We start from the raw sequence: 27,081 nt of genomic DNA, 5'->3' as shown, positions 1-27,081 counted from the left end.
GAATTAACTAGAAGGCCTGAAAAGGAGTAGTCAGAGGCATGGATCAAGAAAAGAGTAGTGTCACAAGCCATAAAAGAAAAGCTTAAAGCAGCAGGGTATATACATAAAGACTGGGTGAATTAAAGAGTAAAGGGGTCCCATGACCTAAGCTGTACAGGTTGACAGAAGACGTAAAGGTAAGACACTGTCTTCAGAGGTGCACGCGTAGTAGCAGCAGCTAGAGCTTGGAGGCACCACGCTTTCCGACTGAGATAGCAGCGGTGGCAGCAGACAGTTCGGCAGTCCCAGGGACAAGTGTCAGTGGGTTCCAGCTCTGCAAGTGGAGAGCACATTACCGATTTCTGGCTCATCTCTAGTCCTTTCGGTATCTCTGTAAGGACTTCTGAGGATTAAGCGTGTCCCTATATGAAACAGAGTGATTTCTATTTTGCTGATTGGACACTAACTTATACTTACTTGGTAGCAGAGCAGTCCCAGACAACAGTAAATGTAAAGATGTGGGTGTGGTACATGCGGTGACCTTAGTAACATTTTGCCCCTACATGCTATGGGCAGCCAAGATGCCGTTTCCACGGCAATGAGAGGTTCATGGAGTTCAAGTCCAATCAGGTCAGAGGCCACCCTACATCTCATGAGGTACTACTGCTGTTAGAACCCTGTTGCTGCAGCAACTAAGTAAGCAAAGAAACTAGAAGCCCATACCACTGAAGCTGCTGTTCCCACCTGTTCCCAGTCTTCTACCTCCCTACCATTTCCAGTAACACAGAATAGTACCAAAGGGAGGAATGGGTTCCCAGCCAACTGACCAATAATCAGCAGGCACAGGAGGAAACATACTGAAGTGTTATAATGGAAAAACAGGGGCAAAAAACAAAACTGATTTTGACATATTAAGTGTGAAGGGGAGATGAAAGAGCGTCATCCAGCATAGTTAAATTTAAAGTTGGGATGGGGTGTCTGGGTGGCTCAGTTGATTAAGCAGCCAACTCTTGATTCTGGCTCAGGTCATGATGTCACGATTGGTGAGACAGAGCTCGGGGCCTGCTTGGGATTTTCTCTCTCCCTCTCAAAATAAATAAACTTAAAAAAAAAAAAAAAAAAAAAGTTGGGATAGAAAGGTATGTTCACTACAAGCATGATATAAGCAATGAAATACAGACGGGACCCGACAGGGCTACAAACTGGAATAAAGGCTGAAGGAGAGTAAGATGAGGTGTGAGACAGATTTAGTAACATTCTGTACCGACTTCAAAAACATTTTGTAATACACCTGTACATAGTTCAAACTCTGTTAAGACCATATTTAGAATTCACATTTGGAAAATGATCTGCTTTAACTAAAAGAATATGCTTACCTCGAATAACAACAGTACAATTCTAAGGATTCAATATATAACACATTAATTTACAAAGTCTTTAGAAACATTAATCGAACAATTATCGAAACCATTTAGCAACTCGATTATAAATAACCATGAAGATGAACACATGACCTAAAGAAATGATTCCTCTGATAAGGTCATTTACAACGTAGACACTTACCAAGTGCACTTGTTGCATCTTCAAAAAGGTTTGACCGAGAAGAATCTCCTGATGTACTGCAAAAGGTTTTTAAAAAATCATACTTCAGAAAGTATATAAACTTAAAGTTTAGTAACTGTCCATTATATAAAGAGATTATTTTATTTTAATTAAATGTAAAAGTCTGGCTACAGTGTTTAAACTGTCCTCTAGATTAATCCCTAAAGCCTTTATCCATAACATTTCCAATCTTCATACTCATTCTTCTGCAAATGCATCATTTTAAATGTCCAAAGATGTAAAATAACCAGACTGCTTACTACTTAAGGAATACAAAAAAGAGAATGCACAACCATTTCCCTGAAAGAATTTACATGAGAAGTTAAATAAGTCAAGTCACAGTGGAAGAAATACAAACAATGCAAGTATCCCCACTTTTCCATAGTTCACAGTCCACTGCTTTGCTTTTACAAAAGATCTACATTACTACCTGTTTTCACTAACTATAAGAAATCCAGAGGATGGTCTCTGAAGAGGATTTCTGCTTTTACAAGAAAAGTGAAAATAGTGTTTCATTTGCTGTGCAGCAAGCCTTTCTAGAGGCGTACACCCCAAGGAGTGGCGCCACCAAGCTCCTTCAACTGGAACTAGACTCAGCATCTCAGTATCAAGTCACTGTTAATTCTGAACCGTGTGTGTGTGCATTTGTGCTTTGTCTTAATTTACTTTGTGCACCCACTAGCAAGGTGTGTCCTAAGCCTGGGAGGTTATTTTTTGGGTCTGGGAATGATCAAAACTTTTTCCATATAAATTAATGGTAATTGCTTCATTGCTTTATGCTATTTCTGCTTTTACAAAAGGTTTCAAAGGAACACTCTACTTTCAAATAGTGGAGAAAAACCTGTACATGATAAATAGCCACATTAGGCTGGAAAGGCCTGGGAAATCTTTACATAACAGAATTTCAGTCAGATCTTATACGAAACTGAAGGAAGGCATTTAAATCAAGGAACACAGCATAAGCAAAAAATGGGGAGACGTGTGACAAAATGCAAGTTGTAACCGAAAGTTAATCAGTTAAAAGCACTAAGTTTCTGTTGGGCAATTGCAGAAGATGAGTCTGGAAAACAAGGTAGAGAAAAACAAGATTATGAAAGACGAGGAAGAGTAGGCCAAAGAAAAATAAATTCAAGTTTACAAAAGTAGTAAAGGGAGCAGTTAGATTAAAACATGCATACAACACACTTATTCCCAATTTTAAAAAGAGAACACAGTGGACTTCAGTTCTGAGAAAATCCTATAGCATAGCAAGAGCAAGTAGAATATCTAAGTTTGAATTCCTAAATTACTTTCTAAGCCTCAGTTTGTTCATCAATACAATGGGGTCAACAATAATATCCATGTATCGCTAAGTTGTACGTATGTATGTATGTATGTGGAGTTACTGCTGGTAAAGTGTTTAGCAAAGTGCCTGGCATCCTAACATCCGATATGATTATCATGATTAAACTACTTGTTTGGTATAATTTTTAAAGTATCTTCATTAACTCGATAGGCTAACATGTACAGAAGGAAAAAAGTTCTGAAAAGTATACAGGAAAACTAATTTTGCCCAAGACCCCAACCTAGGGAACAACCACCACTAGCAGTTTCTATGTAACAAGCAGTTGTGTCTTGCTTTTGAATGTGTTTCACTTAACTTGATTATCTCAGTCAGCATAACTACAACTACCTGTTTTTCCCCAGGCGCACAGTACTCCATTTAATTGGCCAAATCAAGCTCTTACTAAATTCTTTCTATGTACAAATTTATCAATTATTCCTTTTATAACTTTTTAAAGATTTTTATTTTTCCATGTTCTCTTGTTTATGGTTTCACTTTTATGTTGAATCGTGATCTGTCTAGAGTGATCCATCTTTCCCCTTCCATTTGGCTAGACATTAATCCCAACAGCATTTTCCTCAGTGGTCTGAAATCACATCTTTATCTTGCATGAAGTCTCTGGTATGTATTCTGGTCTGTTTCTAGAATACTATCTATTTAACTGAGCCGTATTTCTAGTAAGAGTCACTCTAAATTGTCGCAATTGTTACCATGTAGAGTACATTCTACTACCTGGTAGGACTAGTGTTTTTTCCTGCAGTTCTTTTACAGAACAGTTTGTGCTGTTTTGCATATGGCTTTAAAATTTCCTTTTACATATCACAGACCACAGTGAGGTGAGGTTGGACTGCCATTCTTCAACCTTGACTCTGCCTCATTGCTTCTCCTTCCCCATCTGCAGAGGAAACCACTTATCAGTTAGTGTGCTGTTCCTTTGTTACTACACGTTACTATATATACCCAAAGAAAATATATGATGTCGTTTTGTGGCTTTGGTTTACGGTTACTGCCCATATTATTTTGTAATCTCTTTTTCTCACTTGATAACAAAGCCTTGAAACCACATTCACTCAATATGCATATATACTACATACTTTAACTGGTCTGTACTATTGGATATTAGGGCTTCTCAAACTTTAGGAAGCCTAAAAATTCACCAGGAGAGCTTGTTAAAATACAGATTTCTGTGATCTGCCCCCAGAGAATTCTGACTTAGGTCAGGGGTTTAATTTCAAACATACTCCCAGTGACGCTGATGCTGCCTACTTACTACCACCTTCAAGCAGCATTGCTCTCCAATATGAATAAATTGCAGGTCAAGTCATTCCCTTATTAATGGATATTTAGGTTGGTTCCAATTTGTCTTTAATTACAAATTAACGCAGTCTTTGTGCACACAGGCAGTTTCTCTAAGGTAGATATATACAAATAGGATTTGCATTGCAATCGGTAGTTTTTAAAGAACAAAACTGGCCTAAAGACACAAATGACTAATAACGAAAAGTCAGGCCAGGGGTGATGAATAAACTTTCTGATGTCCCTCGAATCGGTACCAGTGTATCTCCTGATGATTAGCCCACTAAGTTTTGTGTTTAACAGGACACTAAATGTTTTAGAGCAGATGAAAGGAGTAAGGCACATTTAAGCAGCCAGTTTTCTGAGCTTCCCTCATCCTTCTGTTACCCTTCTCGAAGGTGGTGATAATTTGGGGAAATGGTGTACAAAGCCCAACCAAGTAACTAACTCTAGTATCTGCTCTGTGGATCACTGATCATCTACTGATTTATGCAACCTCTGTAGGTCTGAAAAGGTAATCCTGAATCTTAAGAATCAGTAAGTGAAACTGTACCTCCAGGAAGAAAATTTTTAAAAAAGAGATTGTACCGATCAATTCTGAAATTCTCACTATAAGCTTTTCGAAGAGCTGAAAACATGTAAGAAAATAGGCTATCCTGTACTGATGAACATATATTTAATTACATTTACAATGTTTAAATGGTCTGGGAAACAATGTGTTAAATTTGTTAACTTCCCTCCTTCATACAGAATGGACCAACAACCTTTTGATAGAACAGCTTAACCTGAGTCTGGTTGTCTCCCACTAGGTAAGAGTGTTGAATGCATTTCTAAATGTACATGGGAGAAGCATCAAGTTAGGTGACAGTGTCTCAGAAGGCCTAAACTAAGGCAAAGTGCAGCAGGCAGGCATAGAGGAAATATTTAATTCCTTGAAAAGAGGCCCAAAGTGAGCAATAAACCAGATGACTCAAACCCCTCCAAACATGGTTGACTTGGATCAGACATAGAAACTGAACACATAGGTAAAACACTAAAATAATCGTAACTAATTTTTTTCTGATCATTGTTGTATTTATCACAAACATGCTTCCCTTTCAGTACGTGTTTCCAACTCCTGTACAGATCTCCATTCTGTCTGGTTTTGATTCCAAGGACTCTAACTATTGCCACTGAGGTCCCAAGCTATATTAAAGTCACAAAACACAAACAGCTCCAGTGCCAATGCACACTGGACTTAATACAACCCATGCTGTCAGATAAAGCAGAAATTCCGCGTACAAGCTCCAGCCAAGCAAAATAAAGCACCTGCTTTGGTTCTTTTATTTACCATTGGGGGAAAAAACTTTTGTCATAAATTACTCAGTTATCTTGTCAACTTCTCACAAGAAATTATTTCTTGCTCCACAAATATCCCAGTGCTTTTTCTTTGGTTTTAAAGATCTACACAGGCAAAACTTAAATGTCTACAAAAGTTCACAAAAATATAGATAAAACAGTGGAAAACTGAAACAATCCATATGTTCAACAAAAGGTGGTAGGTGAAGTACCCACAACAGCTGATACGTATTGCTGTGTACCGTGTGCTATTTTACACCTTTTATATTCATTATTCCATTTAATCCTTATAACAACTCTAGGAGATAGGTTGCCATCCACAAATTTTCAGATGAGGAAAATACCCAAAGATGTTACTTTTCTAAGGTTGAGCGTGAACAAACGTCAGATCCAAACACAATGCTATGCAGCAAATGGAAATATTTAATGGAATGAAAGATGTTTACAATAGAAATGACAACAATCAGAAAATAATATAAATAATGACTGGGGCAGTGTCAAGTTATTTATAATATGTCAAACAATAATAAAATATGAAGTTATTTTTATAATTCTTTCTGGGCATTTGTATTTCCTAATTTTTCTACACAAAATGAAGAATAACTTTGACCCTCTTTCCCTTCTCCCTGGGGAAAAAAATAATGGAGTATACAAAACTGGATCACGAAAATTTAAACAGGCACAAAAATTAGTTTTAGTGAGAGTTCAATGTTCAGAAAAGTTTAACAGAGTAGAAACAAAGTTAGTTTGATCAAAACAATAATCAAAACAAACACATGCATGAAGTTCTTTTTTTTTAATGTTTATTCATATTCATTCTTGAGAGAGAGACAGAGATCAGGCAGGGAGGGGCAGAGAGAGGGACACACAGAATCTCTAGACTCTGAGCTGTTCAGCACAGAGCCTGACGTGGGGCTTGAACTCACAAACTATGAGACTGTGACCTGAGCCGAAGTCGGACGCTTAACTGACTGAGCCACCCAGGCACCCCTACATGCATGAAGTTCCTAATATGAACGTGTTTTGGGATACAATTTCCTAGAATACAGTTCTTACCTGTCAGTTGATGTTGGACTAGTAGCCACTGGTGTTTCTGCTGGCTTTTCTGCAGGTTTCTCTTGTTTCGTTGCACTAGCAGGTGCAGGTTCAGAAGATGCTGTCGTTGATGCTGGAGTGATGGATGCGGGGGTAGGAGTGGGAGCCAAAGCGGGAGGAGAGGTCGGGACCTGGACCACAGCTGGAGCTGTGGTGGAGCTAACTGTGGTTGTGGTGGCAGGATTTGACTGCTGGGTTGTAGCTGGTGCTGGTGTAGTCACTGCTTTGGGCTAAACACATTAAAAAAGTAAAATAATGAATCATGATAAAATACCACATTATTACCTGATCTCTAAGTAGACTATCATTATAGGAGGCTACAAACATAACACTAATATAAACTTGTAACTTGAAAATAATTTTGTAAAGTAACTTAATAAATGATCAGTATTAGCAATCTGAATCACTATGTTACTCTTTCAAAGATGATATATTAACTAACAACCTTAATTAGCTTTTAGCTAACAGTTTGTCTTTGTTATGTTACCAAGTCACTACAAAAAAGAACCAATAGAAGCCACTATTCAGAGATATATAGAATGTGTACTAAAAAAAAAAAAGGACCATTTAATTACCCCCTACCAAACTTTACAGTTTAAGTTCCGAGGTTATAACTTCAAGGTATTTATTGTCATTTAAAAGCATCACCAAAAAACAAATAATAATAAAATAAAATAAAATAATAATAGGGGCGCCTGGGTGGCTCAGTCGGTTAAGCGTCCGACTTCAGCTCAGGTCACGATCTCGCGGTCCGTGAGTTCGAGCCCCGCGTCAGGCTCTGGGCTGATGGCTCAGAGCCTGGAGCCTGCTTCCGATTCTGTGTCTCCCTCTCTCTCTGCCCCTCCCCCGTTCATGCTCTGTCTCTCTCTGTCTCAAAAATAAATAAACGTTAAAAAAAAAAATAAATAAAATAATAATAATAATAATAATAATAATAAAAGCATCACCAAAATAACTCTCTTGTTTGATCTGAGCTAGTTGAGCATGCACTGGAAAGACTTGCTGTGCAAGGTAGGACAGGGGACTGAAAAAAAATAATACTAGGAGCATTCACTCCCTCTTTTCTTTGTTCTACGAATCTTGTGTTTAGCCCTATAACTTTTCAAACGGCCAATATAATACTCTGCAAATTATTAATGTTCTAAACTCTGATTTAGATTAAAATGTAATTTAAATGTATTATGCTAATTTAGTATTTCCCTTAAGATTATTTATGATGATTATAATAATATAACATTTCATGCCCTCGCAAAGTCTCTGTTGCCACAGTGCTATTTAAGCCTCATTCTAAATGGTAGGAAACCCATCTGCTTTTTGAAGTTTTGCTGCTTACTTCTGATCTAACCAGTTTTCCTGGCTCTTTATAATAAGGTCATTTCTCTTTGCCTCTATAATGCCTACTACTTCCCCTTCTAATAGATGGCTTCTATTATTAACTTGAAAATAAAATAACCACAAATTATCAGTAGAGTCCTGTGTAAAATAAGAAAAAGCTTGGCTCTAAGTAGCTATTCTTCAAACACATCCATCTATTCTGAGACCTATCCTGCTTAATTCTTAGTTACGTTCTAAACAGTCAAGGTTATCACAATACTAAAGGAAATAAGACCCCAAACATATACATATCCAAATATGTGGCTACCACATTTTGCATACTATTCATGATAAAACTACATAAAACAATGGAGTATTATTCAGCCCTAAAAGGACAGAAATTCTGGCACATGCTATAACATGGATGAACCTAGAAGACACTACGCTAAGGGAAATAAGCCAGTCACAAAAGGAAAATACTTTATGATTCCATTTATATGAGATGTATAGAGTAGTTAAATTCATGGAAAGTAGAATGGTGGTTACCAAGGCCTGGGGGGGTGGGGGCAGAATGGGGAGTTACTATTTAGTGGGTACAGAGTACTGGAGATGGTTGCACAACAATGTGAATGCACTTAATACCACTGAACTGTACAATTAAAAATGGTTAAACTGGTAAATTTTGTGTTACGTATATTTTAACACAATTAAAAAATACTCAATTGAGACAAAGTTTCCTCATGATTCTGTTTCTTGTATGTAAAGTTTAACATTTAATGGCTAAGTGAAATAAGTCAGAGAAAGACACCATATGTTTTCACTCATATGTGGATCTTGAGAACTTAACGGAAGACCATGGAAGAGGGGAAGGGGGAAAAAATCACAGAGAGGGAGGCAAACCATAAGAGACTCTTGGATACTAAGAACAAATAGGGTTGATGGGGGTGGGGGAGACGGGAAAGTGAGTGATGGAAATTGAGGAGGCCACTTGTTGGGATAAGCACTGGGTGTTGTACGGAAACCAATTTGACAATAAATTATATTAAAAAAACCCAAACATTTAATGAGTAAGTGCTTTAACATAGCAAAATCACAATGGTTCTCTTAATGGATTATACGAACTTTTAAGTCCAACACATGTAAACCGTTTAGCTGCTTTTACTCAGGACAAAAATATGCAGTAATTAAAACTGACTTGCTAACCAGAAGAGACTTTTTTTCTTTGACTCTTTTTTTTTAAATTATTTTTTTAATGTTGATTTTTGAGAGAGAAAAAGGAGGGAGGGAGGGAGACACAGATTCCAAAGCAGGATCCAGGCTCTGAGCTGTCAGCAGCACAGAGCCCAATGCAGGGCTCGAATCCACGAACTATGAGATCATGACCTGAGCCGAAGTCGGACACTTAACCGACTGAGCCACCCAGGCGCCCCTCTTTGACTCTTAAATATAGAAAAAAACTGAGGGTTGCTGGTAGGGTGCTGGGTGTGGGGAAGGGCTAAATGGGTGACAGACACTAAGGAGGGCATTTGTTGGGATGAGCACTGGGCGTTGTATGTATGTGATGAATCACTAAATTCTACTCCTGAAATCATTATTACACTATGTTAACTAACTTGGATTTAAATAAAATTTAAAAGTTAAAATAAATAAAATTTACTTGCTCAACTCTCTGTATTTCTACTGCATATATTACCTTAAACTTAAAAAAAAATCCTCACATTTATTTTAATAAATGGTTTATAGTCCATAATAAACTTGGTTTCCAATTACTTATTTAAACCTATTTTCAGGGTTACAAGTATCACTGTTCTCAGATTATGATAATTCAATCCTAAAAATTCATGTCACGAGTACAACACTTCTCTGTTTTAACTCTCTACTGCATGCTTATGCATCTTTAAATAAAAATATTACAGAATCCTGACAGAACCCATATCCATTCTGTTTTAGAGAAAAACTTTGATAAACTGTCCCAAGTATATTTCAGTCCAATAAATCACAAAAAATTCCCTTTAAAAAACTTCCTCACAACAATCATTCCTTCATTTCTTTAACTGCCTTTTTCTTTTTTAGTTTCTAAAAATCTACCCCATCAACTAAGAAATATCATTGAATTTAGGAGTCTACATGTCTTTTCTGCTTGAGCCTATCAGATCTAGCACATAATTTAACAAGTCTCTTTAAGGCACCCTTATTAAAACCACAAAATAAGAAATATTTATTCTAAGAATCACATCTTTAAATCTTTAAATAATTAGCAATTTTTCTACTCCAGCAAAATCTAACAATTTTCACATGATATTTTATCAACTGTTTTAATTTATTTAAAAATGTTTAAGCTATAAATGTATAAAATTAACTTTATGGTTCACACAAAGTAAACTTAAAATTTTTTAAAAAACAGCCAAGTGCCTGCCACTATGGATGTGCATAAACTGTATTCACTAAAGTATAAAGGCTGGACTTGGGATCTTTATTTTTTTTAAAAAACCTCGCATGCATAAAAATATACAGAACAAGGCTAAAACTTACTTTTGTCACCATAACCACCACAAAGTTTTTTTCATCAATTTTATATTCTTTTAGAGCAGTATCATCATTGAGGATTTTGCCTAGTACATTAAGAAAAAAAGAATACATTATTTGAAGCCCATAACCTTTGTCTTACACATAACTGAAGTTAAAACAATTACCAATGTCAATTCTATCAATTAATACTTTCCCCAAAGAAAATCATTAAGTGATCAGTCAAGATAAAGAAAAATATAATTGGAAATATAATCAGGTAAAAAGGCACTAACATTTGATTTAAAGATACCAAACACAAACACTGTGTATGTGTCTGACAGAACGAGTTTGTCTACACAATCTGAAAGATAGCATTACTTTCAATATTTAATTCATACCTGCATAAATTAATTTTTGACCTGCTACAGGAAAGGCATCTTTCCCTTTTTCAGATTCAATCTTCTCTTTCAGCGCCTTCACCTAAAGGAAAAATAAACATTCTTTTCTAACAGGTCTAAACAACAAATGACTATCCAGAATCTGAGAAATGCAAGGTAAAACTTTTATACGTATATTAATCATTAATACTTGCAAAAACTTAAAGATCATGTCTTCACAATTTATATTAAAAACGACTCATTCTTAATGCGTATCATTAGGTATAGGTATAAACTTTACCACCAGCTGCTACACATACACAGATTAAAAGAAAAAACTTTTACCAGTTGACTTGATAAATCTACTCAAAATAAAAATTGCAACATCAGAAGTCTTGATTCTCATTATAAAGCTTACGGGCTTATTTCCCACAGAGTAAAAAAGAAAAGCTCTCTAACCTAAAAGGTCTAAGAAATAAAATAGTTCCATCTACAATAAAAATAAAAGTTAAATAAGAATGTTAAAAAGCAAATGATTCAGGGGCGCCTGGGTGACTCAGTTGGTTAAGTGTCCAAATCTTGATTTTGGCTCAGGTCGTGATCTCACGGTTTGAGAGTTCAAGCCCTGTGTCAGGCTCTGTGCTGACAGTGGAGAGCCTGCGTGGGATCCTCTCTCTCTCTGCCCCTCCACTAACTGTGCTCTGTCACTCTCTCTCAAAAATAAATAAATAAACAAACAAAAGAAAGGCATATGATTCACTTAAAAACATTTTTTTTAATGTTTATTTTTGAGAGAATGTGAGAAGGGCAGGGGCAGAGAGAGAGGGAGACAGAATCTGAAGCAGCTTCCAGGCTCTGAGCTGTCAGCACAGAGCCCGATGCAAATGATTCACTTTAAAAGTGGGATATGGGGCGCCTGGGTGGCGCAGTCGGTTAAGCGTCCGACTTCAGCCAGGTCACGATCTCGCGCTCCGCGAGTTCGAGCCCCGCGTCAGGCTCTGGGCTGATGGCTCAGAGCCTGGAGCCTGCTTCCGATTCTGAGTTTCCCTCTCTCTCTGCCCCTCCCCCGTTCATGCTCTGTCTCTCTCTGTCCCAAAAATAAATAAACGTTGAAAAAAAAATTAAAAAAAAAAAAAAGTGGGATATGTTTCATCATTGTCATCTGAGGGGGCTTCATAAAGATCAATTAGAACATGATTTCTAGAGATGGGGCCTGAACACCTTTATTTTTTTTTTAATTTTTTTAAACATTTATTTATTGTTGAGAGAGAGTGAGCAGGGAAGGGGCAGAGAGAGGGGGAGAAACAGAATCCGAAGCAAGTTCCAAGCTCTGGGATGTCTGCACAGAGCCTGGATGTGGGGCTCGAACTCATGAACTGGGAGATCATGACCTGAGCTGAAGTCATATGCTTAACCGACTGAGCCACCCAGGTGCCCCTGAACACCTGTACTTTTTTAAAAGCTTTACAGGTGGCTCCAAATTTCAGCCTTGGCCGAGGACTACTATCTGTTGTCTCATCTACAAAGTAAGAGGTACTGTAACAGATGATCTTTATGATCTCTGTCTTGTAAAATTACATGACAACAGGCTCATTATGAGGTATTTTGAAAATGAGTCCAATTTCTGAAACTAATCAAAAAGCACGGTGGCAGAGGAGTAAAAAAGGCAAGAAGATATAATGGAATTAGTTTCATTACTTTAAAGGCACAAAAATCAAGAGGAAAAATTCCATTCCTTCTATCTCCCAGAATACTTCGAAAAATTGTCTAAGTTGATAGTTCTGAGCTTTAGGTGAAAGACTGCTTGATAGGGATACACAGAGAGAGCACTACTTTCATTACTTTAAAGATACAAGAATCAGGAGCGCCTGGGTGGTTCAGTGGGTTGAGCGTCTGACTTCGGCTCAGGTCATGATCTCACAGCTCTATGAGTTTAAGCCCCGCATCAGGCTCTGTGCTGACGGCTTGGAGCCTGGAGCCTGGAGCCTGGTTCGGATTCTGTGTCTCCCTCTCTCTCTGCCCCTAACCCATTTGCATTCTGTCTCTGTCTTTCTCAAAAATAAATAAACGTTAAAAAAAAAAAATCTAAAGGTACAAGAATCAAGAGGGAAAATTCCATTTCCTTCAATTCCCCAGAATACTTCTGAAAACTGTCTGATAGTTCTAAGCTTTAGGTGAAAAACTAATGCCAGCGCAGAGCCTGATGCAGGGCTTTAACCCACAGATCGTGACCAAGAGTCGAATGCTTAACCAACTGAGCCACCCAGATGCCCCATAAGTAACAGCTTTTTAAAAAAGCACTCAGGGGGGGCTCCTGGGTGGCTCAGCTGGTTAAGCGTCCGACTTCGGCTCAGGTCATGATCTCGCGGTCCGTGGGTTCGAGCCCTGCGTCGGGCTCTGTGCTGACCGCTCAGAGCCTGGAGCCTGTTTCAGATTCTGTGTCTCCCTCTTTCTTTGACCCTCCCCTGTTCATGCTCTCTCTCTCTCTGTCTCAAAAATAAATAAATGTTAAAAAAAATTTTTTTAAATAAAAATAAAAAAATAAAAAAGCACTCAGAGAATCTGACGTCAACATCAGTAAACTCAGGATATAAATTCCACAAGATAGTAAATTCTATGCTATGTGTGGGTCAGAATAAAAAAGTACAAGGATTCACAAGTCTAACAACTCTACAGTTGGCCCTTGTTCTATAATTTATGTTGGCAGTTCTGATTTTACCTATACGTTCAGCTAGCATGTCATGTTAAGTGCAGGAAACAAAAGATACTATCCAAATTTCTAAGATAAAGTAACTTTTAAAGACCCATTTATTTAAACCCTGTACTGCCAAGAGCAATGATTCTCTAAATGTGATGAAGGAGCCAAAAACATTCCTAAGACCTTACTTATCAGGAGGTCTACCAGGTCAAAAGATATTATTTGCCTTTTGTACTCTCATTTTCTCACAAGTATATACTTGAGTTTTCCAGAGGCTACAAAACATGTGACTTCACAAAAGACTGAGTGCAGAAGCAGATGAGAATCTAGCTATCTTTTTCTATTAAGCCAAACATTAAAAAGTTTTGCAAAACAAGGGGCACCTGGGTGGATTTCTGCTCAGGTCAGAATCTCATGGTTCAAGAGTTCGAGCCCTGCATCCTGCTCTCTGCTATCAGTGCAGAGCCCACTTCCGATCAAGTCATCCCCTCCCCCTCGCCCTCTCAAGCTTGCACACTCTTCTCTCTCAAAAGTAAAACATTTTAAGGTGCCTGGGTGACTCAGTCAGTTAAGGGTCAGACTTCAGCTCAGGTCATGGTCTCATGGTTCGTGGGGTTCAAGCCCTGTATCAGGCTCTCTGCTGTCAGCACAGAGCCTGCTTCGGATCCTCTATCTCCATCTCTCTCTACCCCTCCCTTGCTTGTGCACGCTCTCTCTCTCAAAATAAATAAACTTAAAAAAAATTTTTTTAAATAAATAAACACTAAAAACAAGTTTTGCAAAGCAAGTAAGATAATGCCAGTCTTACTGTTTTTTGTTCTTTTGGAAAATAATTTTTCACATAAAAATATTAGTTGTAACATTTAATAGGTTTATTATATTTAAATGAATATAATAATTTAAATTTAAATTTATTATATTTAAATGAACATTTAGAAAATTCCTCTGCTTAACTTCTAATACAGTAAATACAAGTACATTGATAAAGTTATTTTGGGGTCCTCAACAAATTTTAAATGTAAAGGGTCTTGAAAACAAAAAGAGAGGACTGCCTAAGAACTGCTACTTTACATTTACATGCTAAATGACTTGCCCGAAGTCAGCTGAGCAACAGCATAGAGCTCAGAGCACTCTGTGGTGAATAACTTCCTTCCATACTTCTTTGTTCAGAGAAGAGATGCAATATTTGCAACTGTGGTTGGTTAAAAAAAAACTCACAAATGAATGATAGACCACATGTGTTACTATGAGTGATTCTAGTTCTCAGAACAGTACACAGTGGTGGAGTACACAGTAATTGCTCAATTAACACTTGCTGAATGAGTAAATTAATATAGCATAAATATATGTAAGGAAAGGAAAATAAAGAAATATATGAAGCAAAAAATAAAGAATGAAAGAAATAAGCAGGAATCTCATTCCTGACAGACAAGAATGTGTAGCCAATTTAGACTTAATTGATATGTATACATAGTTTCTAACCAATGGAAATTATACTTTTATTTCCAGCACCCATAGAATATACACTTTAAAAGTTTAGCCATAAAGACTATTCCACTGTATTTTCATAAGCCCAAACAAATAACGGACCTACTCTCTAGCTTTGTATGTCAAAAGAGTGAGGAAGGGACAAAACCCCAAAACACTTGTAAGTTTAAAAAAAAAAAAGCAGGACAAACAACAAGAACAAACACCTCCAATCATTTTGCTCCAAAAAAACCAAAAACGGGTGATTAAAAAATATTAAGTACATAACAATGAGAACTCTACAGACATCGGTACCTATATGATTTCACTAAAAAAGTAATCACAGACTAACATTAAAACCGTTTATTAAAGAAAAATTAATAAACTAAGCATGCATTTCAAACAGAAATAGGACAAATACCAAAAGGAAAAACGCAAAAAAATTAAGGAGAGAGAAATGGTAGAAAATACTTCTTGTGCCAAGAGAAATAAGGGACAAATAACAGGGCAACAATTCATAAGTACAGTCAATAAAAAGTTCAACCTTATTAGTAACCAGAATCACAAATTTTAGTGTCAGATGTCATTAGTTCAACACACCATCATACTGGAAAAGACAGTGTTGAACAATTCTTGGTGTTAAGTGTGAAGAGACAACACTCTCAGAATGGGAGTGTCAAACAATAAAATATTTGAAGGCAATATGTCAAAGTGCAACATTTTTGGGGCGGTGGCCATTCAATCTAGCAATACCACTTCAGAACATAAAATCAACTTTATATATTTATATATAAACATATATGTGAATACACACACACACACTCACATACATACACACACATCTACTAGAACTAGACTTTAGTTCCGGGTGCACCGACCTGTCCAAAATTCTGGCGTTGTTCCTTAACCTCAACACGATCTTTACTTTCCAATCTACTTAAGTCACCTACCCACACAACACAGGCTGAATCCTGTTATCCCCAAACTTCTCCATCTTTGAAATTGTAAACATCAATCACCTATCCCTACCAGCTCTCAGTAACTATTCACTCACTACACCTGGTCTTGCATTTGGTCCCCAGAGTGCCTACTTTCACTCTGATCTTTATTGCCAGTTCTATTTGGCAAAGACAATAATTCCACTGCTTCTATCACTTTCTTCCTATTATCAGACTTTCTTGTCTTTTTGCTGCTTCTCCCAGGCAAAATTCCACATTTGGACCCACACAACTGAATTTATTTCCATCTGTACTCAACAAAAAATTCACTTTGACCACTCTGTGCTGCCTCCTACCTCAGCTAACAAATCTTACCTTAACTATCCAACCCCTACCTATCCATTTACATCCAATCTTCTACATGCTGGAGAAAATTAAAGATACCCTAAATCCTCACTTCTTTTGGTTCTCCTCCATTCTCCAAGAGGATATTTCAAACCTGCACTCTTCTCTAAATTTGATTGCCAAAACTTCCTCCCTCCCCACAGATGACCTTCTACTTCATTCAAAATATATCAAGGGCGCCCAGGTGGCTCAGTCAGTTAAACTTCTGACTCTTGATTTTGGATCAGGTCATGATCTCACAGTTCATGAGATCAAACCCCACTTTGGGCTCCATGCAGGAGTATGCTGGGGACTCTCTCTCTGCCCCTCCTCCCCAAATTAAAAACAAAGACAAAAATCAGCAGATATCAGAGGGACCCATCCTCCACCTTCTGCCACCAAAGCGACATACTTTCTTTTTTTGCATCCAGATCCACCTAATCTCCTTCCTTCCTATTAAAAAATTTTTTGGGGGCGCCTGGGTGGCGCAGTCGGTTAAGCGTCCGACTTCAGCCAGGTCACGATCTCGCGGTCCGTGAGTTCGAGCCCCGCGTCGGGCTCTGGGCTGATGGCTCGGAGCCTGGAGCCTGTTTCCGACTCTGTGTCTCCCCCTCTCTCTGCCCCTCCCCCGTTCATGCTCTGTCTCTCTCTGTCTCAAAAATAAATAAACGTTAAAAAAAAAAAAATAAAAATTTACAAAAAAAAAAAATTTTTTTGAACATCTATTCATTTTTGAGAGAGAGAGACAGAGTGTGAGTGGAGGAAGGGTAGACAGAGAGGGAGACACAGACTCTGAAGGAGGCTCCAGCACTGAGCTGTCAACACAGAGCCCGACGCGGGGCTCGAACTCACGGACCGCGAGATCATGCCCTGAGCCGAAGTTGGCTGCTTAACAGACTGAGCCACCCAGGTGCCCCTCCTTCCTTCCTATTAAATGAAAGAGGCATCCCTCTCTTTCAAATCTAATCCTTTTCACTTGTTCCTTGGTTCTCCATCCAGTGTTCTTCAATACCTTGCTAGATTCTTTGTTTCCCACCCTCCCCCAGCTGTATTTTCACCCTCTCCTTCAAGGCCAGTTCACTTCCATTCACACTTAAACAGACCCAATTTTCTATCATCTTTAAGACAAAACAAAAACTTCACAACCCCCCATTATTTCTTGCTAGCTATAGTCTCCTCCCCTTTGTCTCAGGCATTTTTCAAAAAAAAAAAAATTAACTACACACATTGTAATACTAGTAACCCCACACCGATTACTCAAGAATGCAACGTAGTGCTGACAGAAGCATGGACTTTATTCCCAATTCTGCTACTTATTTTTCTCCCTATGCTCAGGATTCCATTAAGACTGTTCTTACCAGTATCTCTAAATTCAGCAAAACCATAACTAGATACTTCTTAGTCCTTCACTACCTTACCTGACCTGTCTCTTAGTACTGACCTGTCTCTCCTCTTCACACTGTCTTCCTTTGGCTTCCATAAGGCCATACTCCTCAGGATTTCCTCCAATCTCTCTGTTCACTAATTTGTGAAATCCTCTCCTTATCTTTAGTCATACAGACCCAACTCTCTACTGGTTACTTTTACTAGATATCCTAGTATAGGCATTTCAACCATAATGTGTTTACTGCAGATGGCTTCTAGACATCTAGTTTGTCTAAACCTTCCCTAACCCAATCAAATGGAACACACTTTAAAACAGCTTATAAAGAAAGGCCTTCTTCCTGGATATTACCAAAAACAAACAAAAAAAACAAACAAAAAGAGGAGGCAGCACCTCTCTACATGGTTTCTCTTGGGAAGGTTATGGCAAGCAACAGATGCAGTTGTGACTCCTCTACTAACTGTGCTGAGTCCCATGCCAATGCTCTTGTTTCAATAAGCAGCAAACAAGATGGATCTATAATGGAGCACTACAGTTCCAATAAATAACCAAGGCCACCCTATCCAAGGCTAATAATAAACAAGAAGGAGGGACTAAACTTTCATTTTGATGTTTATTTCTCCCTAAATAAAGAATGGAAATTTATTGGGGCAGCTGGGTGGCTCAGTCAGTTAAGCAGCCAACTTTGGCTCAGGTCATAATCTCGCGGTCCGTGAGTTTGAGCCCCGCCTGGCTATGCTGACAGCTCCGAGCCTGGAGCCTGCTTCGGATTCTGTGTCTTCCTCTCTCTTTGCCCCTCCTCTGCTCGCGCTCTGTCTCTCTCAAAAATAAATAAACATTAAAAAAAAATGAATGGAAGTTTATCATCAACTCAACTATCGACAAAGCATGGTTGACAATCAAGAAATCAAACTTTTTTCCTAGCCACATACTTCTTTTTCTCTTATGAAATTGTGTGCATTTTAAAGGAAAAACATACTCTGTATCTAACATTAAACATGGTTGACAATCACAATAGTCTATTAAAAAGTGCCAACATAAAATCTGATCAATTATCCTGTTTCATCCCATCCCCATGAGATGCTTGTCTATTCTTCCACGTTCCTCACATCAAATCATTCATCCAGTGGTTCCAACTTACCATGTAATTATTTCCCAGTGTGAACATTACTTTGCATCCCATGGTACTACCTTAGTTCAGGCCAACAACCATTAAAAGTAGTCATTTTCATTCAACAAACTTAAGTTGTAGGTTTCAAATATAAAAATAATGTTTTATAGATTATATCCCCATGATAGTAAATGTCGTTTTGCATGTCAGTCTTTTTTTTTTTTTTTTTTTTTTTGGCATGTCAGTCTTCTTACACGGCACTTTCGCACAAGATTTCTAGGACTATAGCTTGTTGATTGGGTTAGCAACTGAATATTTATTATAATCCAGTTTCCTCAATATTACAATATATTTTCCTTATTACTGTTATAATTACATATACCGTAAAAAGACTTATGCAAGCTTTAATGGGTAGCCCTGAAGTACAGAGGCTGAATAACAACAGCTCATGTATGCTATGTACTTAGCACATGCCAGGCAGTATATCAAGAGCTTCCCAATATTTAACTCAATTTAATCTGTGCCTCATCTCCTATTTGAATCCTGGCTAGTGCTACTGTGGAAGGTGATATTTGAGAACAACAACAAATGCTGATATTTGTGAGCGCTAATGCAGGCAAATTTGAGTTCCTTTGATCCAGCAGCTCTGCATCTGGAAATCAATGCTGAAGAGATGTTTACAAAAACACTTTAAAGATACACGAACAAGTTATGTGTTCTACACTACTGTTCCTAACACTGAAAACAACCCTAAACATTCATCAGTGGTAAAATATATTAGTGCAGATGCATTAATTTAAATACAATGCAATACAAGAACAATGCTATACGTGCAAGGTACTCACTGAATACATGCATATATGAATGAATGACGTATTTATAATTATCTATAAAGGGCAAAAGCTAGTTGCTAAGCAAGTGATTTTTAAGAACATAGTGAAATTATGTTTATATATTACACATAGGTAAAAAAAACTGTCTAGCAGCAAATAGAGTCTATAGTGGTTATTTGGACCAGGGGCATAAAGACTTCTACTTTTTTATATACTTTAGTAACTATAACAAGCCTAGATTATGTTAGTAATTTAAGGGAAACAACCACTGCTTACTAATATCACAGAAGAATATACTGCAATTTTGAGGAGTCTGCACTAAAAAAGAAAATTCTAGAGTGCCCAGCCAGCTCAGTTGGTAGAGCATGCAACTCGTGATATTGATGTCTTGAGTTTGAACCCCACGCTGGGTGTAGAGATTACTTAAAAAAAAAAAAAAAAAAAAAAAAAAAATCTAAGGCAGTACTCTAATACCTACTTAAATTTCGAAAAACAAGAGCAACCAAAATTTGGCAATTAACATTAGCAAAAGAAAAGACTCCCAAACCTAAATATGTTTACAAAAGGATTTCATAGATTGTGTGCATCTATGTGGGCAATGTTTTTGGTTTTCTTTTTCCTTTTGATTCCTTAAGTGGTATCCTTCCATTTGGGAAACTAGCATAGGCACCAAGGAGTATTTTCTGGATTCCTCTCCCCAAAGTATATTTCTGCGAATTCTAAAGATAGATTTGATGGTAAAAAAGTCAGCTGACTAGTGCAATAGGAAAAATCTTCCCACTGGACCCAAGGAATAAAATAATGTAGCAAAAGTAAAGAGATTTTTTTTTTATTACTGAGGGTACAGTATTAATAATGTATGAACATGGGAATGCAATTGGTGCAGCCACCTAGAAGACAGTATGGAGACTCCTCAAAAAACTAAAACTAGAACTACCCTATGACCCAGCAATTGCACTACTAGGCATTTATCCAAGGGATACAGGTGTGCTGTTTCGAAGGGACACATGCACCCCCGTTTATAGCCGCGCTATCAACAGTAGCCAAAGTATGGAAACGGCTCAAATGTCCATTGATGAATGAATGGATAAAGAAGATGTGATACACACACACACACACACACACACACACACACACACACACACACACAATGGAGTATTACCGGCAATGAAAAAGAATGAAACCTTGCTGTTTCCAACTACGTGGATGGAACTGGAGGGTATTATGCTAAGTGAAATTAGTCAGAGAAAGACAAAAATCCTATGACTTCACTCATATGAGGACTTTAAGAGACAAAACAGATGAACATAAGGTAAGGGAAACAAAAATAATATAAAAACAGGGAGGGGGACAAAACAGAAGAGCCTCATAAATATGGAGAACAGAGGGTTACTGGAGGGGTTGTGGGAGGGGGGATGGGCTAAATGGGTAAAGGCCACTAAGGAATCTACCCCTGAAATCATTGTTGCACTATATGCTAACTAATTTGGATGTAAATTTAAAAAAATAAAAAATAAAATAAAATAATGTATGAACAGAGAGTATATAAAGGCAATCAATTCTCAAATAGGGTTATGATCCAAAAGGCTATGATTTTAAATATAATTTGAAGTTCAGAACCTATTCTTCCCATACAAACTATGATATTTAAGCTACTCCAACTATTCATGCCAATTTAATTAATCTATTCTAAAATATATTCCTAACAATATGATTTCAACGAGATTAAAACCGACACACTTTGAAAACTGATTAAGTAGAAAAATAGAAACTCTCAAGATACCTGTAAACTTTTAAAGTTTCTATATAGGCAGAGAATGAATCTAATACACTACAAAAAAGTCACCTACCTAATTTACCCAAAAGTGTGAGGGGGAGAGAAGGGAGTGACAAATAATTTTTATCTACCTGTTTGAAGTATTCAGATCTCCTAGAAAAGGTTTATGTAATGTATAAAAGGTTTATAAAGTTCATTCAGTATAAAATTAGCTCTTGGACAAACTACATAGGGAAACTTATAGGGAACAGATGGTGTGGTGTCCTTCAGCAGAATTCACTGTGCTACGGCAAGCTCAAATTTAGCACATTTCTTTCCAAAAGCAACAGAAATTTTATACATTACCTATCAAACCACCTCATAATTTCCAAACTAAAGAAAGCAGAACACTGCTCTTAAAAACTGTTCGAAACTGCCGATCACATCAAGCTGACCCAGTCCGAGGATACCACATTCACACAAACTTTTTGTAAAAAAAGACAGTAAAAACAGTGATCAAAATAATGGAAAACCGATGAAAGCACAATTTGTTGAAAAAAAAATTGCATGCATTTATTTCTAATTTCACAATTTGCTAAAAATTTTCAGATCCATGATCTCTTTTGATTTTCACATCAACTCTACAAGGAAGGCAGGGAAGTTATTACTTCTATTTTACTAATGAGAAAAGAGATTTAAGTGCTCAAGGACACAGGATAACTACAAAGTGGGGGGGGGAAACTCTTCCCTAGACTAGCAGTGCTGTGATGTATTTGAAAGAGAGCAAAATGTAAAAACAAGTAAACAGACTCAAGAGTTACCATTAAGTTTTTGCTATAAAGAGCAGCAGGGAAACGAGGCAGTAGCCAAAGAGGGATGTGGAGACAAGGGAGAGTTTTATTAAAATTGGGAAAACAAACATTCTACAATGGAAAAATCAATGAGGCAGAAGAGAAAAGCTGAACTGGGAGTGGGCCCTTCACAGGCGAAGTAGAGCAACCAAAATGCTGTGGAAAAGTAGGACTAGCCTCAGCACCATCCACCATAGATAGCTGCCCACAACAAAAGGAGACTAGAAGAAGTAGGTAGTTCTGGTAGGGTTCTGCAAAAGTTCTTCTGTTCCAATTGTTTTTATATTCTCAACAAAATCTTAAATCTGGGGTCATCAGCTGAAAATAAGGATAGTATATGAAATCTGCCTATGACAGCAGAAGAGTGAATGGACGGACTAGTGGAGAGTACTACCAGGCAGTAAAAGGGCCCAACGAAGGTTAATGTTCATGAATTTTAGGTGAGACAAATCAATGTGGCTATGTGTCTTCTAGCTACACAGGTGTAAGCACAACAGAACCGAATTTAATCACATCTGGGGTTTTCCGAGCAGAAACAATGAAGTGAGAGTGGGACCACGTTGCCAGGCACAGCCACAGTTCTAAGCACTCTGTGTATGATCTCAAAATCATAAAACCTTCCAAACAACCATATGAGGTTAGTACTTCCAGTGGCAGTACCCTCATTTTAAGCTGAGGAAACAGGCATTAACTGGGTAACTTGCCCAAGGTCACAGAGCAAGTGGTACAGCCAGGATTGAAATTCAGGCAGTCTGGTTCCAGAGATATGCTATGCTGACCCTTGCAAGAAAGTGATTATAATCACTGACCCTATTTTAGCTGGGCAAGAGTGGAAGCAATAACATGAAGGGAAGGCCAGCAAAGAGAAGTATGGATCAAATGAATTATAGGTCTCATTAGAACTAGAATCAGAGGGGGGCGCCTGGGTGGCGCAGTCGGTTAAGCGTCCGACTTCAGCCAGGTCACGATCTCGCGATCCGTGAGTTCGAGCCCCGCGTCGGGCTCTGGGCTGATGGCTCAGAGCCTGGAGCCTGTTTCCGATTCTGTGTCTCCCTCTCTCTCTGCCCCTCCCCCGTTCATGCTCTGTCTCTCTCTGTCCCCCAAAAAATAAATAAACGTTGAAAAAAAAAAATTATAAAAAAAAAAAAAAAAAGAACTAGAATCAGAGGAAAGGTAAAGTAGGATACTAAAAACAGATTACTGGGGATGGGGGAAGTTTGTTACTGGTAATAAGATCTGATTACCAGTCATGGGACTGAATAATTGAGGGAGCAGAAGGAAAGATCACCGGATGAGACATTAAGGATCACAAGACCAGGGTACAGGCAAGATACATATATACTGAAACTACCAGAGCCATTGACTGTGTGATGGCAGCAAGTTACTAATCACATTGGCCTTCATTTCTTCTTTTTAAATCATACACTGTTACATATTTTCCACAATTCTAGTGTGGGGTTTTAAAATATGTCTACCATATGCTGTGGAGCTCAGAACTATGATAACTTTCACACGTTTTTAACACAGAGATAAAAGCAGCTACATCAGGAAAAATGACAATGTCAAAATAACAATATATGTCCATAGCTACTATCTACACTTCCTCATCTCCCATTCATTTCTCAATCTACTCAAACATAAGTTTTGGCTCCAACACTGCATGGAGATTACTTGTCAGGGTCATTAATGAACTACAAGCTGCCAAAACCAAAGGGCATGTCTCTTCTGAATTCTCAAGCATCAGACACATTTTATCCTTTCCTCCTTCTTGAAACATTTTTTCTTGGATTCTTCCTACCTCAAAGATTGCTCCTTGACTGACTCTTCACTATCCAATCTCCACGTGAAATCTTCAATTCTAAACCGACTTCAACCCCAGGACCCATCCTATTACCTAGCAACCTTCTCACCATGGTTCTTCAATTCTAGAAGCATACTATTAATTACATATAGTGGATAATTTAGGGTTCATTTTTCAGAAGAAACAGGCATTGAAAAAGACTGCTAGATAATCTCATCCAGTCCCACAGATTGAAGTCAACCACATATGCTGCCTATTGTCAGGTCTCTATCTCTAACCAAAACTTTTCTCTGGGACAGAGGTTCATTACAAATCTCCTTGCCATCTCTACTTGAAAGTTTTTTTTTTTTTAATGTTTAAATGTTATTTGAGAAAGAGAGCAAGAGAGAGAATGTGCTCGCGCAACTGGAAGAGGGGCAGAGAGAGAGAGAGAGAGAGAGAGAGAGAGAGAGAATCCCAAGGAGGCTCCACACTCAGTGCAGAGCCCGTTGTGGGGTTCAATCCCAACAACTGTGAAAGATCACGACCTAAGCCAAAATCAAGAGTAGGATGTTTAACCGACTGAGCCACACAGGCACCCTTCTTCTTTAATGTTTAATAAGCATCTTAAACTTAAATCTTAAATTCCCACTGCAACCCCAAACCTGCTCCTCTCCCAGCCCTCCACATGTGAGAAAAGAACACAAGTATTCACATAATTTATACAACCTAAATCTAAGTTTAATCCTCAATTTTCCCCATTCCAACCCATCAAAAATTCTTTCATATCTACTCTCCCAAACATATCTCAAATCCATTCACTTTTCATCATATCTTAAACAGGTCAAAACCCTGTTTAAGACTACTGTACAAGCCTAACTGATCTCCGTGCTTTCACTCTTGCTCATCCTACTATCCATTTTCCATACAGCAAAGTAACCTTTAAAATCATAAAAGAAATAATTTTTCTCCTCTGCCTACAATCCCCTAAAGGCTTCTTCCTATTTTACCTTGAAAACCCCTGCCTTAGGACAAAGTCCTACAGGCTCTGGCCCCTTGCCTAACTCAGATCTATTACCTCCCTTCCCCTCACCTACCAGATCAGCATACAGGCCTTTTTTTGATTCCCAAAACACACTCTTAAAAGGTCTTTCCCCACAAAAAACTCTCTTCTCCAAGGGAGTAATTATTATTCAGATCTCAGTTTAAATGTCACTGTATTCAAAAAGGCCTTCTGTGACTAGTCAATTTAAAAGTAGCCACCCAGTCATGTACTATCATATTACCTCATCCTATTTCAATTCTCTATATAGCTCTTAGCATTATCTGGTTATTAAAATTTGTTTTTAAACGGATTTGTTCCATTATAAAATATGTACTGTAACAGTAGGACAAGATATTTAAAGTGCTCAACAAATATTAGATAAATCAACATACAAACACTGGGGGATCACTAACTTGATAGTTCACTAGAAGAATGTATTCAGCTCATTCAAAAGATGTTTACTAAATGCCTACTGTGTGCTAGGTATAGGAAGAGCAAAATTCTGGCAGAAACCATACCAGATTTCCCAGGTACTTCCAGTACTGTGATTTACCAATATGCCAACAAATCTTAATTTCATCTCTGTGATACAGTATTTTAATACATTTATTCTTCTTGTTTTAATAATCTAGGAAACTTCTATAATAAAGTACTATCTCCAGCACAACCATATTAAAATGTAATAAACTGCAATAGGAACAAGTTGCTAATAAATGATGTCTAACAAATACCATATACTATACAAGTACAAAACAGCATTTTACAGCATAATCACCAACATTATACAAATAAACCACAAAGCAAGGTAATTCTTTGTAGATTACTGTACAATACGCTAAGTGTGCAGTCTACAGTAATTAAAACTGTTTTATCTTTACAATTTTCTTGTCCAAAACTTCCAACGTATATACACAGCTTTGATGTGTTAATATAATCGCATTTTAGCTTCTTCATTTAAAGTTTCATGTCAGACTTATTTTTTTTTCCAGTTATTCAAAGCACACAAACAGTGACAGGGTTAGCATATTGAAGGATTAAATCTGTATATCACATATTCTTTCTTGTTAACCTTTTCACAGATACAATAAGATCTGCAACGTATTACAATCATTTCAAGTTCTGTTCTAATCTACCTGTTCCGGGTTGGGTTGAAGTAATAGCAAAAGGGTTTTTCAAGTTAAAGCAATGGGTTGAAGTAATAGCGAAACAAAAAACTAAGTGACTTTGGATCTGAGCTTTAAAAAAAAACTGTATTCCATTTTCCTCTAAATGTCCATCACATGACCAAATTTCAAAAGAAGTTGTTTTCTAACGTTTATTTATTTTTGACAGATAGAGCCCAAGTGGGGAAGGGGCAGAGAGAGAGGGAGACAGAGGATCTGAAGCAGGCTCTGCACTGACAGCAGAGAGTCCGACATGGGGCTGGAACCCACAAACCGTGAGCTCATGACCTGAGCCAAATTCGGACACTTAACCAACTGAGCCACCCAGGCGCCCCACCAACTTTCAAAATTTTAAAGAATTTTATACAAGTAGCAGTCTATTAGACATCTCAGAATGCTAATTTCTATTTTTTTTTTTACAGTAAATCATCTCTTTAAAACAAAACTTCACATAATTAAGAATATTCTCTTTTAGCAATGGTCTTCTCATCCAACCTACTCATTTTGTTTCTATCTTGTCTGAATATTTTATAAGGGATGCATTATTATCGTGATAATAAAAAGATTGTTTTGCATTGGTTAACACTAAAGGCAGTGCATGGTAACGGTCAAACAAATGGTACAAAATGGTTGATTAAGTGTCAAGAAAATTTTGGCGGTTAAAAAAGATGGAGAGGAGGGGCGCCTGGGTGGCTCAGTCGGTTAAGCATCCGACTTCGGCTCAGGTCATGATCCCGCAGTTTGTGACTTCAAGCCCAGGTTTGGGCTCTGTGCGGACAGCTCAGAGCCTGGAACCTGCTTCAGATTCTGTGTCTCCCCCTCTCTCTGCCCCTCCCCT

General features: G+C 37.8%; 1 protein-coding gene across 1 annotated transcript in view; it reads right to left on the bottom strand.

The window, feature by feature from the left end:
- RAD23B (RAD23 homolog B, nucleotide excision repair protein) overlaps positions 1-27,081 on the bottom strand; it is a 48,405-nt gene that overhangs the window by 17,355 nt on the left and 3,969 nt on the right. The window contains exons 2-5 of the mRNA XM_030292744.2: positions 10,855-10,936; positions 10,481-10,560; positions 6,596-6,864; positions 1,543-1,598 (exon numbers count right to left, since the gene is read on the bottom strand). Of these exons, the coding sequence (XP_030148604.1) occupies positions 1,543-1,598; positions 6,596-6,864; positions 10,481-10,560; positions 10,855-10,936 (487 nt within the window). The remainder of the gene's footprint in view (positions 1-1,542; positions 1,599-6,595; positions 6,865-10,480; positions 10,561-10,854; positions 10,937-27,081) is intronic.

The sequence above is a fragment of the Lynx canadensis genome, chromosome D4 (genome assembly GCF_007474595.2).
Source record: "Lynx canadensis isolate LIC74 chromosome D4, mLynCan4.pri.v2, whole genome shotgun sequence".
Classification (NCBI taxonomy): Eukaryota; Metazoa; Chordata; class Mammalia; order Carnivora; family Felidae; genus Lynx; species Lynx canadensis.
This window is presented reverse-complemented; position numbering and strand designations above follow the sequence as displayed.